The sequence below is a fragment of the Daucus carota genome, chromosome 2 (assembly GCF_001625215.2).
Source record: "Daucus carota subsp. sativus chromosome 2, DH1 v3.0, whole genome shotgun sequence".
NCBI classification, from domain to species: Eukaryota; Viridiplantae; Streptophyta; class Magnoliopsida; order Apiales; family Apiaceae; genus Daucus; species Daucus carota.
In genome coordinates, this window is record NC_030382.2 from 51,551,607 (window position 1) to 51,565,242 (window position 13,636).

Consider the following 13,636-nt stretch of genomic DNA (forward strand, 5'->3'; position numbering starts at 1 on the left):
GGAGTGTGAATTTTTGAAGTGGTTGGCTAAATTTTTTATTTTTGGCATGACAACTCACCTTTTAGCTAAGGGGACTTCATGGTTGGAGATGCTCTAATCCATTTCATTTTATTTACATCTATATCCATCTCTATCTCTATCTAATTCATCGGATCCTTCATATCGGGGATGATGAATTGACGCTTCAGTTAACCCTCAGGTTATTTTCTTACAGATCTTGCTTTTTTTTTACTCTTCTAGCACTTGCTTACTATCACATGTTTAATTATTATTTACACATAATCATTTGTGTGATTTCACTGTTTGATTTCGCAATTCACTGACTCACAAGTGGAATTTGTGTGTTTTTGTGGACTTGATTATGTTGTGTTGATGCGATTATGTTGTTTTCTAGTTAGGGTTTATAGATGATGCGGGAAAGTGCTGTATTAAGTATTGATTCGTGGTTCTAGGTTTTTGTGATTAGTGGCTTTTGAAATTTTGAGAGAATTTGATGTGTTGAAATTGAATTGGTGTATTATTATGGCGGGGATTTTGTAAGTATTATATGATTGGTGAATTATGTGTCAGTTATGTTGAGTAAGTGATCACGAAGACTGGTGCGAGGGTTCAGGAGAAGCTGATTTCATGTTTTGATTATTTTAGTCGTGGGATGGTTTTCTATAATTGGTATCATGTAGTTATGCGGTGGAATCGTCTTGGCATTTAATTGTGGAGCGGGAGATTTGTCGTCTTTCGAGGCGGGAGATTTTGTTGTCTTTCGAGGCGGGAGATTTGTCGTCTTTCGAGCCGAGAGGATCCTTTCTCGCTGCTTCTGTTTTTTAACTGAAGTTAAATTTTGTATATCCTGGAGGTTGTAGTTTTCTCTTGAATTTATTGGAAAGTTTCCATGTAGCTCGGTACCTTGTGGTTTTTACTATAATGACAGTTATCTGAATATTGGCCGTAATTCTGTTGAGTACTTTCCAGTAGTGGTTTAACATGTTTAACTTTTGGAATTCGATATTACATGTTTTTTGAATCTATTACGAATTTTTATATGATGAATAGTACATGGTCTTGAATGTTAATCTCCTGTACGGTTCTCTCTCTATGAACATGATATCTGATATATAGCTTACATATAGTCAACTTTGATATTTCAATGCCGACATTTCTATTCTTTCCATTTACTCAGGACATCTATTACCCTTTATCCCCCTCCTCTTTCACACCGACTTCTATCCCTGTTGAGCAACAACGACAGGATTTGCTGGTACTTATAAAGCTGGAACATGGCAGAGAAAGCATGTGTAAAGCGTCTTCAGAAGGAATATAGAGCACTCTGTAAAGTATGATCTCTTTCCATTCCATTGGTATTTATAGGCAGCAAAGTATATTTTGCTTATATTTCATGTTTAGGTTCAGGTTCAGAAGTCCTATCTAATTATCACATCATACATCTCGCTTTTTGACTAAGCTTCCGAATCTCTTTGAATCATGTATTTATTCTGAATTCAATGTATTACCTTTTATAATGTGTGCATGGTATAAGAAAATATATCTTCCTGCTAGTGCTGTTGTATATTATTTGCTGAATTTAATGGTTTCAGTGAGGACTTCCACTTATCACCATCTCAGCAGTTCCCTAACTTAATCTGCCGTTGTTTTGTTTCCTTACCTGAAATTATATGATTTTAACCAAACTCAGTGATGGCTTTTATACATAGTTGCAGTATTAATGCCAGTCTTCCTATTAAAGCTTTAAATAGCTCATCTGAACACTTAATGATCGTGGCTTGTATTCTCTCCGATTTGTATTTGTTAACAATATAGTAAACAATTTGAAAATAATCTGTGTTATGTTCTTATAAATTCAGGAACCTGCTCCTCAATGCGTGGCTCGCCCTTCCTCAAATAATATACTTGAGTGGTGTAAGTTAAATACACATTTCTCTTCCTCACAATATTAATTATCTGTATGGCCTAGATAGTTTTGCACTATAAACTTTTAATTGCAGGGTTTATATCATTCTCCATGCCTATATAACTAGGCTAACATTAATACAGGTTTTCAGCCAAAAACACTTGTCTTTTTTAGATTTGCCAAACATATAGTATGCACGTTATATGATCATATCTTACTCAAAAAATGCTTGTTGAATATACAATACATAGTATGTACGTCATATGATCATATCTTGTAGCATATGTCATACCTAGAATGTGGATCATATGGCTCTCGAAAAGGTGACTAGGTGAGCATACAGTTATAGGTTGATGTTTGGTATCTCTAAATAAGGAAACGGTAAGTTGACATGTTGATACTCGTATGCTCTTTTGCTTATGTTTCAAATTTGCATCGACAAGCTATTTTTTTATTTTTATTTTTGAGTGCTTTGTGATTCATTATGTTGAAGTATCATTAAGTTCTGTGTACCTTCAACCTCAGACATCATGTTTAAAACTAAATGTATTTTCAATTTTTTATTTGTATAGATTATGTGTTGGAGGGAAGCGCTGGAACTCCTTTTGCAGGTTTGTTTTCTATTTTAGGTCTCTTACTACAATATAATGCTTGTAATTGGTTTTGTTTTGTTTTGTGTGTGTGTGTTGGGGGGGGGGGGGGGGGGGGGGGGGGTTACTGTTGATCATTTTTGGCTCTTGTGTTGCTTAATTGATATATGTGTCTTCATCTTTTTTCTTTAAGGTGGATACTACTTTGGAAAGATCAAATTCCCTCCAGAGTATCCATTTAAACCTCCTGGAATCAGGTAGTTCATTACTCTATTTAAACGCTGTTACACGAGTCTATGGTAATTTTGTATTTCCACTGACTCGCTGGAAGATCCTAGATGATTGGATTTACTATTAATATGAGGATTCTAATTCTTGGTACTCTTGTGATTATATTGAACAAAAGATATTCTGCAGGATAATCAAGTTATGTGCCATGGGGTATATATGTTATTAAAACAAATAGAATAAAATATAAGAAGCATCTGCTTAATGTTAATTATTTTTTACTTAATTCTTCAGCATTCATATTTATTAATGAATTGATTTAAAATGTTTTCCTACCCCTCCGAACAGATTAAGGTTGATTGTCATTATGTCTTACAAATTCTTGATGTGTTGTCCACTAAGTTTGTTTAAACCAACTATCAGCTGGCTGTTAATACCATCAACCTGACTTCCCTTGACTAAGAGTTCGAGTAAAATCTGAAGTGACAGAAGCAAGCTTTGCAGATGAGATTTTTTCCATCTTCCCCCCTTTTCCACTTGGAGGGGGAGCTTTGGAACAATGGTAGCTTGTATGGTGTTTAGCGTACTATGATCTCTTTTCTATCATAGTGATGCTTTTTCTTTAATTAGAAATAAAGTGGGTAGTCTAATAAATGCCATATCTTAGCCTCTTAAACAATGTTAACTACCTACTACCAAAACGTTGGCAAGCAATTTCAAGCAGTAGTGTTAAAGAGTGTCACTTTTTCAGTTGTGAGTAATTCTGCATATTTTGATCCTTGGTAATCTTGTTTTGACTAAAGCCTGCCTGTATCTGTTCTTATCATGAATTAGGTTTCTATATATTGATCAGTTTTTATGGTTTTCATAATTGGATTCTTATCCTTTTCTTCTTGTAGTATGACAACTCCCAATGGGCGGTTTAAGACACAAACAAAAATTTGCCTATCAATGAGTGACTGTAAGTTTTTATAAACTGGGGACATAAGCTTTTTAGTGTGTTGTTTGACTGATAAATAAGTTTAATGTAGACTTTAGCAGATTATCTGTCAATTGAATTAAGGATTAATTAGCTTCACTGTGCCATTCTTCAGTTCATCCAGAAAGCTGGAATCCAATGTGGTCTGTTTCAAGGTGATACATGTGTCTTAAGCGGATGGTTTTTTTGCCTCTTTTTCCCACACTCTTTTCTCTTCCAAATATGAATTTTCTTATCAGATTATATGATGTATTTGACTTGTGCTAATTATAGTTTATAATATATGCAGCATTCTCACTGGACTGCTCTCTTTCATGGTAAGTATTTATCCTTCTATAATGTCATTTAAGTGTGACTTCACCTGTTTACATTATATGTCAATATATTGCATTAAAGCAGACACCTGCTGTACTTGAATCCCAGAACATAGGTTGTATTCTCTTGGAGAGACTAGAATGGGAAAGGAGTGGAGGGGAAATATATGGAAACAAAATTATTTGTAAAGAAAAGTTATAGAAGAAAAGAGTCGACAAATTTTCAATGATGTAGTTTGTAGGAAAATTGAGGAGGTAGGACAATGGGACTTTTGTCGCAAATTGCTGTGATAGAGTTGTAGTTTAGATTGTATCTAGAGCCCATTTGAGTCTACTACAAAGAGAAGTTTTAATGTAGTTAATTGCTTATATGTTGTCCTCCTGTCTTGCTTTGCTGTAGATGTTTAACATACGATTTTCTTTTGTTGGTTTTCCAATGCAGATGGACACTAGTCCCACAACTGGTAGTGTGACGACTACTGTCGCAGAGAAGCAGCGACTTGCAAAGTCCTCGCTTGCATTCAACTGTAAGAAGTAAGTCCATTGAACACTAAATCGGGTTTAACATTATATTCCTCAGGTGTAGTACTTGAGCTGTATCAGGAATTTTCTGACTTTCCTTTCTCCAACAGCGTGAAGTTTAGAAACTTGTTCCCGGAGTACGTGGAGAAATATGAAAAAGAACAGCAGCTCTTTGAAAAGGTTGTTCCTGAGCAGAAACGAGCTGAGCATGCTTCAGAGGAAGTGAGGCCTTTGTTGGAACAAAGAGGCCAGTCAATAGGAGAAGGCAATAAACCAGAACCTCAGCAAGACATAAAAAATGTTAGGAGGCAATCTTTCCCAACGTGGGTGCTGGTGTTGTTGGTTTCCATTTTCGGCATTGTAATATCATTGCCTCTGCTTCAGCTTTGATAATCCCCTCTACAAGACTGCTAGTAGTGGAGATTGAGAAATGTCGTAGTAATTATCATGAAACGCATGTATAAAATGGTGATATTCTCTGTCCTGTTGTGATTTTCCTCCTGTTCAAGTATTACATGCACCTGAGATTTTCCATAACTATTCAAGTTGGTTGCATCTTTATGCCTGTTGTATTTCTAGTTAGTGACACCTCGTGAGTTGATTAGCATTTCTCATTAGCATTTCGGCTAATAATGTCATAAAATTGGAAGGTTAACCAGCGGCTTGTGAGCAGGCTGGTCCGGTTCTGGCTTGCCAGGATTGAGTTAGTAGCCGGCTCGTTTATTTTCACGGTTTGTGTCGGTTCAATTTGAGCTGAATTGTAAGTCATTTTTTAGCGAGCCAGTTCCGGTATGACCACCCATCTGGCTGAATTGTAAGTCATTTTTTAGCGAGCCAGTTCCGGTATGACCACCCATCTGGCCAGTGGCCACCTCTAGTTATGACCATGTGATTTCAAGCCAGTAGCAACGTACTAGGCATGGATGCAAATTTAATTTTAATATAACCCGGATGGTGAACCTTGTAAAGATAAATTTCATTATGCAACTTTGCGAGTTCTTTAAACTGTAAGATACTATAGTACTCCTTTTGTGCCTTGGGATAATATACATATGATATGTGACACGGAGGTTAAAAGAAATAAAATTTAGCAAAGAAAAATGGGTAAAGTGATGGGCCAACCAATATTTAATGTATAAAATGAATGGAGTAGAAGAAAATAATGACTATAGTTAAATTTTTATATTATAAAATTTTACTATTTTTTGAAATGTAAACAATTGAGTGTAACGTCCAAAAAGGAAAGTGTATACAAATGAACGGGACAAAATATTTACATCATTATACAGTGATTAACGTTTGCTGCATGTATAACATGTTTCGAGTATAGGATACTGACTCGACTGCTTTGATCAACATCAAGAGTTTGCTTAATGATCTGTAAATAGCTAAACTGAATCCTCTACGAATTAGCATGAGCAATTTTTATCAATTGCTAAATAGATAAACTCAATCATATATGAACTAGCATTAGCAATTTTTATCAATTCCTTAATGGCTAAACTGAATCATATACGAACTAGCATTAGTCATTTTCATCCATGGCTAAATGACTAAACTGGATCATATACAAACTAGCATTAGCAATTTTCCAGTACGTCCAAAAGATATGATTAAGTAAAAACAATCATTTGAAGAACATACATATATCATCAAATATTTCTGTCAAAACCCAACATTGCAGACACAGTTTTCACAACATGATTCGACAAATCAAAAACAACATAAAAACCGATAATCTGCCTTACTTGTCCCCATTAATATATCCTTGTTTGCGCCCCTCAAACCCGGGCCTCATAAGCTTCTTCTCCCTCTTAGCAATCTTCCTATCCTTCTTCTGCTTAGCTCTCTCTGCAATATTCCCCGCTCTCTTCTGCTGCTTCTCACTCTTCAACTTATTTGTAGTCTCCACTCTCTCCTTCCACTTACTGGCATTCTTCTCGTGCCTCTTCTTCTCCTTTTTAATACTCTCCTTCAAAATCTTGGTACTATCATGAACCTTAATCCCCATAGCCCTACTCGTTGCCGCCTTCCACGAATGCTGCTTAGCAACCACCTCCCCTTTCTCCGGATCCTTCTTCGCCTCCTCCAACTTCCTCGCTCGTTCCAACTCCACCGCCTTGGACCCCTTCTTCTTCTTCTTATCCCTCCCAACCTCGTTCTCAATCCTCACCTTCCCAAACTCAATCCCCTGCGCCGCAGCCTCAATTTCCTTCTCCACATCCTTCTCAACACCCCCCTCCCCTCTCTCAACAACCTCCTTACCCGCCTCCTCCGCGTGATCATACTCCCTCTTCCTCTTCCTATCAATAACCGACCTCTTCCCCTGCCCCCTATTCGACCTCAAATCATTCAATTTCGCCCGTAACCGCTGCTGCAACTCCTCGTAAGTCACCGACGCCTTACTCCTCACAACCTCACTCTTCTTCTCATTCTCATTCTCAATTGACTTGTTCAGAATGTCCAGCGTCGTGGTATTCGAGTTTTCCGGGTCAAGACGAGCGCGACGAGCTTTCTTGATATTCTCTCGGGTCTGTTGTTTGGCCGAGGCCTTGGCCGCCTTGCTGAGGCCTTGATACCATGGCTTGGAGTCGTCATCAGTAGAGAGATAGTATTGAGCGGGAATGAGTTGAACAAGCTTGTCGAAGAAGAGAGAGTGGTCGTTGATTAGGGTTTTGAGGTCGGTGGTGGTGGGGATTGGGGAGGGTGAAGAAGGGGTTTGTTTGGTTTTCTTCTTCATTGAGGCGAATGTTCGAATTGGGGGCGGGCAGGAGGGGTTGATCTGTTTTAGGGTTTATGATTTTACTCGCTCTGCACTCTGCTATATTAATCCTAATTCTTATACACATGTCAAAAAAAAGCCTAATTCTTATACAACTTTTTCTTTTTCTTTCACTATTTTCGAATATATTAATTTGAATTTAATGACATTGAAATTTAACGCTGTTTAAGAAGGATCTGAAATTGGGTTTTTTTATAAAGAAGAAGAATTTTAATATTTTTAAAAATTTTGAAACATTTTATATTGAATATAGATATTTTAGTAAATTTAGAATATTCGATCAAGATTTAAATTATTTTTAAAATTTTATGATATTCAATTTTGTAAATATAATAAAATCCGAGTATATTCCTATATATTTGTTTTTTTTTAAGGTCACGTATGAATTGTATCGAAATACAGTAAACCGCATCTGGAATATCTTTCTAAATTATATATAATATTTTTTTTTAAAGATAAACTATGTACAATGTTGATCGTTTATATTGAAGTCTGACTAGAATTCTAACTATGTGACAAGAATTTCAACAGAATCAATAAAATTCTTTTACAAAATTTCAGATCGTGTAAAGATTTTCCTAAAATTTCAATTAAAAAGTATATTAAATTTTATAATTTATTAACATTCTTAAAATTTTAAAATAGAATAAATATTTTCTTCTGTTTGAATTGTTAATCAAGATTAACGGATTTAATTAAAAAAATATTATTATTTTTAAGAAAATTATTAAAGTAATAATTGTTTCTTTACGGAATTATACATGATTTTATTTCTAAAACAAATAATATAATAACTATTCATTCTTCACATTATTTTTAATTGTATTTTTATTAATTAATATATATGAATAATCCATGAATGAGCTATTGCACTCGAGTTGCCCGAAGAATGCTCAATGAATCTGCGTTTCTGTTGATCAATTTGTATGGGTTTCTAGTTTAACTTTGGCATCACATATGGCTTAAACAACCCGTGAAATTGAGCGCGATATTCTCTGCTGTCCCGGAAAACCCAGGTTCGACTATGACTCACCCACAAAATTATTAAAACAAATACTAATTTGTAACAAGTATTGTCAAAAAAAAAAAACCTGTGAAATTGGTGTGACTTAAACAGCTGGTCGAGGAGGTAGAACAAATTCTCCTTGTAATAATGCAGCAGCTATGTATATTGCAATTTTTAAGAATGCAAACAGCAGATTGAGGTTGATTGTGAAAATATCTGACAAATTCTTGATGCGTTGTGACATCAGCTAGCTGTTAAAATCATCAACCTCACTTCCCTGGACTTAAATTAAGAAAGTTAAGCGGCCGTTATGATCATGTGATTTCAAGCCACTTATTAGGCATGCCTATGTGATTTTGATAAGCACACATGGTGAACCTTGCAGATATTAATTTCATTGCGGGATTTGAGTTGGTGATCAAAAGATTTATCATCAACTGTGATGTTGGGGAGTTCTATGCCTCTTAGCAAATTCTATAAACTATATGATAATCAAAGAATGTATAACAAATACAATTTACATGATTTACGTATGAATAACTTGCTTGGACTATAGGCTACTAAATTTGACTGCTTGTTCAACATCAACAAATGGTAGGGAGGAAACATCAAATTTACGGACTGCTTGTTCGAGTATTCCTGCTCAAGAGTCTGCTTAATGATCTGTAGAGGGCGGCTGTGGGGGTCACTGCCACAGGCGACTTCTGATCATCTCCCTCAGTCCGTAAATTAGTTATATCAATTGCTAAATGGCCATCATTCCTCACACGCGAAGAAGAGGGAGCGGAGGAAGATACAATTGGCGGCTGTGAATTCGCCAAACCCCCAGCATCAACAGGAGGAGCTGCCTCCAAGTCATCAGGGGAATTCGAAACAGTGTTTCTACAAAGAGGACAAGTCGAATGAGAATGAAACCACATATCAATGCATTGCATGTGAAAGCCGTGATTACATTTAGGTAAAAATCTGGCCTTTTCTCCTTCCGATACTTGACACAGACAGACCGAGCATTCTAAACCTAATTTATCTTCTGCTGCAGAGATTTGTACTACTTTAATAGAACTGAGAATCGACGGATCAAGTCCCTGGCGCTGTTGCAGAGTTGGCAAGTCTGAACTCGTGGCCTCTCTGGAGGTGCGACGGTTCCAGAAGTGGTGCCTCACGCTGTAAAGGCGAAAAATGATCACAAATAATACTAGTAAGAACAGGAGCATTATGGTGACTATAATGATTATCCCGGATAGCTCAACAGCGGCTGAATCATCTACCTTACCGCTTGTTACTCTGGCTGAATCACTCATTTTGTAGCTGGGAATCGTGGCGGTTTTACAAGTACTGTTTGAAAGATAAGCTGATCCTTTATTTTTCGGAGCAGATTAAGAAGTTGAGGATGAATTGAAAAAGAGTTGCAGTTTATTTATGTGCGCAAGTGACATGGAGAAGAGCGGACATGGAAGATGAGACGAAAGAGGGTGATTTAAACAGAGTCAAAGCAAATGAAAGAGTCAGGAGACGTGTCTTAATTCAATCACTGGCGGCGTATAAATTTTAGGGACAGAATTAAAGCAATAAAAGCAAAGACCAGGAAGAGTAGTGAAGAGTTGAAAGACTATAACAACTTGGTTTGGTCCTATTGACATTGAAATTTAAGTATTGAAGCACTAGCAGCAGGAGTAGTAGGGCCTTTTTGTTATGCAAGGTTGAATTTTCAGCCTGACTGTTTCTTTTTCTTATGCACTGGTGCTTGACGTTGGTTTTACTTTCACAGTTTTGCTGGGGTCTTGTTATGAGAACCCAAAACTACGTTTCATGGTATTCATTATTCAATATTAGCTGACCCGTAGGGTAAGTTCAAGAGCAATTGCAGAGTAAGTTCAATAACAAAGGCGGATGGTTAAGATATGGCATCATGATTGGATGACCTCAATTGTGATGTCAAAATAATTTATATTTTGATAATTAAATATTAAATATAATCTAAATTAATAATTGTTGTGAAGATAAAATATTTTTCATCATCCGTTTCTCCATTATACTTAGTATTGATGTTACAAGAGTTTAAAATCATTAATGAATCCTACTGCTAAAATTGTAACAAAATCCATTTCTAATAATTTTTTTGTTAGATGGCAGAAATATATAGGGCTTTTTTTATACATATATATGTTATATATATATATTTCACAAATAGTGGAAGGATAAATTTTATTTACAAATATACTTTCTTTCTCTCTCCTTTTCTAAAAATACGTTAATTCTATTTGAGCCTATTTGAGCCCATTAGAGGCCCATTCCCGCTCCAATCCCGCGCTCCGATCGCAGCCGCGGTTCTTCACTCCCGCACTCCGTCATCAACCCTCCGTCATCATCAACGAGCATCTAAACACTTTAAAAAGGTATAATCTCGGTTTTTAAAGTTTTAATTGTGGTTGCATTCAGTTAATTCGATTTTGTAGATTTGATTTGATTTGTAGATTCAAGCTATGTATTGCTTACGATTCCAGATTTCACTATGATTTGCAGTTTTGAGATTACAATAACTTTGTAGATGTTGTTGTTGATTTCGTAAGTTTGTGTTGCATATATCTTTATTCAAATGTTACTCTAAATTGCAATTGTAGTTTATTTTGATTAAATTCATCATTGTTGTATTTTGTTGCTATTAAAGTTTATTTTCCATTGTTGTATTCAGTTGCTAGTTCAAATCGGTTGATTTCAGTTGCAATTGAGGTTTCTTTCAGTTGACTAACTATGATATATGAGATTATGAATTTTGCAACCAAAATAACATGAGAGTTCATTTTTTACTTGTGTTTTGGACTAGTGGTTGCTATTGAACTTGGTAGTTTTTAGTTGCAATTTATGTTGATTTAGTTATAGTAGATGCTACTGAAATTGGTTGATTTCAGTTGCAATTGAGGTTTCTTTTGGTTGACTAACCATGACATATGAGATGTTGGATTTCACAACCGAAGTACCATGCATTTCTTGTAGTACAAATGGTAGTTTTGGAATAGTGGCTACTATTGAAATTGGTAGTTTATGTTTATTGCAATCACTAACATGCTAAATGAGTTGATGTTAAATTTGATTATTCTAATTCAAAATTCAGTTGGTATAGTTGCTATATATTGTTGAATTTGGTTGATTGCAGTTTCAATTGGCTATTGATTTTTGGTATTATTTTTTGAAGGATAAATGGAAAATATCGCGGTCATAGTACAACATGGTGGCCAATGAAATGAAAATCAAAACTACATCATCTTTAAGGTCTGTATATTGCTGATTCCAAGCAACTGCATTTATAATAACTTGCTAGGACTTATTCTCAATAAACTGATGTTGTCTCCAGAATCATCTACAACAAAAATCAGCTCCTACAGGAATACTATCGCTTGCCAGAACTAAGGATGCAGGGGAATTCATTAGCACTCACTATAGTTGAATAGTTGAATGAAGACTCATGTGGGTGGCTTTTTGGCACTGTCGGATGAGAGTTATAGATCTATTGACAATGTAATTAGAAAACTTTAATATAAATATTCTAGAAACGGAAGATATATTGTACAATTTGAGTAAAAAAATCAATACAATTTATGCTTATTCATATTCAATAGTGAGTTTGGTGATTTTGTTTGTTTATTGAATCATTATGAATTAAACAAATATGATATTTATTAATTTGATTATATTACATAGAACTGGCCCCGCAGGGGCACCTATATTAATAGTCAGATTCAAAAATATATGTAAGTTACAATAGCTGCAACCATGTTTGCAACCTCTGTAACAATTATTGCAGAAGTTACAATCATGGTTACAGAAGTTGTAAACATGGTTGCAGAAGTGACAACTACTATTTATACATCAACATTAGCTGTAATCAAGACAACGGTCAAATTTTAATATTATATTTGTTTGTAGAGAAATGAGAAACATTGTTGTTATACTACAACACAGCGGGGAATGAGATGAAAATAGAATCTACATCAATATCTACAACCATGGCTGCAACTTATGCAACCGTGGCTGCAACTGCTGCAACCATGGTTGCAACTGCAACAAATTTGCAAATGTTGCAAACAAGATTGTTATATTATTTAATTGACAGATTTTTTTGGAATCTTATTATTAAGATGGGGGCCCCTGCGGGGCCTATTCTACATAAAATCATCAAGCGGATTTTTTTATTAATATATATTAAATGAAGAAATTATTGTACTCTATTTAAATCATAGAATCTCATAATAATGAACATTATCAAACACTGATAATTTGCATTAAGTTTTAATTATCGAATTCATCAAACCAAAAGAACTACAAAGTATTGTCAACAATCTTGATTCTCTACTACTTAATGTCATTAAACAAAGAACACAAGTCATTCTTTCACATCTTTTGTCTTCACATCTTTCGTCTTTCTCTTTCTCTCATATGCCTTTGTTCATGGATCCTCTATTCTCGGAGCCTTTGAAGTGTTATCTGACTCACTCTCATAGCCGTATATTTGAGACCCAAGTTCCATCATCTATAATCTCATGCCCATCCTCTGCAACTTGATTCTAACCTCATCGCCAACTACTACACTCTCAAATGCATCTTCTAAATTCTCACTATCATCATCATGTTCAATGTATACACCATTATCAATAACATTTTGCTTGTTTTGTGGCTAAGCATCCCAATCACCAACATTGTCAACAACTTGTATCAAATACGACAAAGAATCCAAAATGCTTCCACTTTGAAGGCGATGCAACATAGATAAATAAAAATAATTAGTCAATGAAACAAAGATCATCACAAATAATTAAAACTAATCTCAACTTAAATATTTAAATAATGTAAGGTTTGCAACATCTGCAACCGATGTTGCAACTGATTTAGATGGATGTCCCTGCAGGACCTGTTCGGCACAAATTAAAACAAATGAAAAAGAGGCTAATAAAAATCTCACTAATGCACTGAGATAAAGTCAATTCTTCAAGAGTTCTTTCATCCATTGTTTCAAGTGCCCTGCATATTAGCATTATAACGTTGATTCAACATTAGCCACATTCTATGCAACTTAACTCCTAACATGAAACCTTCTAATCAACTTAATCAATTTTAACAATCATCCTAATATGCAATGAGTGCCCCTGCGGGGCCACCTATCCAAAAGCAAATCAATCCTAAATAAGCAACCTCAATAGTAGAAATATTGGCCTAAAATGCAACTTCATGTGCAACTTAACATCCTAATATGCAACATTCTGAACCTCTTAATCAATTTAAACAATCATCCTAATATGCAATGAGTGTCCCGG

At 35.3% G+C, this 13,636-nt stretch overlaps 3 protein-coding genes across 3 annotated transcripts; 1 reads left to right on the top strand and 2 right to left on the bottom strand.

Annotated features, from left to right (window-relative positions):
• Positions 1–8: 8 nt before the first annotated feature.
• LOC108205637 (ubiquitin-conjugating enzyme E2 34) lies at positions 9–5,100 on the top strand. Its single transcript, XM_017375629.2, has 10 exons — positions 9–199; positions 1,178–1,331; positions 1,860–1,914; positions 2,479–2,517; positions 2,690–2,753; positions 3,624–3,685; positions 3,819–3,858; positions 3,993–4,020; positions 4,460–4,551; positions 4,650–5,100. Exons 2-10 carry the CDS (start codon positions 1,275–1,277, stop codon positions 4,927–4,929), a joined length of 717 nt encoding a protein of 238 aa, XP_017231118.1. The 5' UTR covers positions 9–199; positions 1,178–1,274; the 3' UTR covers positions 4,930–5,100.
• A 1,034-nt stretch (positions 5,101–6,134) lies between these two features.
• On the bottom strand, positions 6,135–7,377 carry LOC108205894 (protein PXR1). The gene has a single exon (XM_017376014.2). It carries the CDS (start codon positions 7,277–7,279, stop codon positions 6,284–6,286), a length of 996 nt encoding a protein of 331 aa, XP_017231503.1. The 5' UTR covers positions 7,280–7,377; the 3' UTR covers positions 6,135–6,283.
• Positions 7,378–8,941: 1,564 nt separating this feature from the next.
• LOC108206842 (RING-H2 finger protein ATL3) lies at positions 8,942–9,628 on the bottom strand. Its single transcript, XM_017377258.2, has one exon. It carries the CDS (start codon positions 9,626–9,628, stop codon positions 8,942–8,944), a length of 687 nt encoding a protein of 228 aa, XP_017232747.1.
• Positions 9,629–13,636: the final 4,008 nt, after the last annotated feature.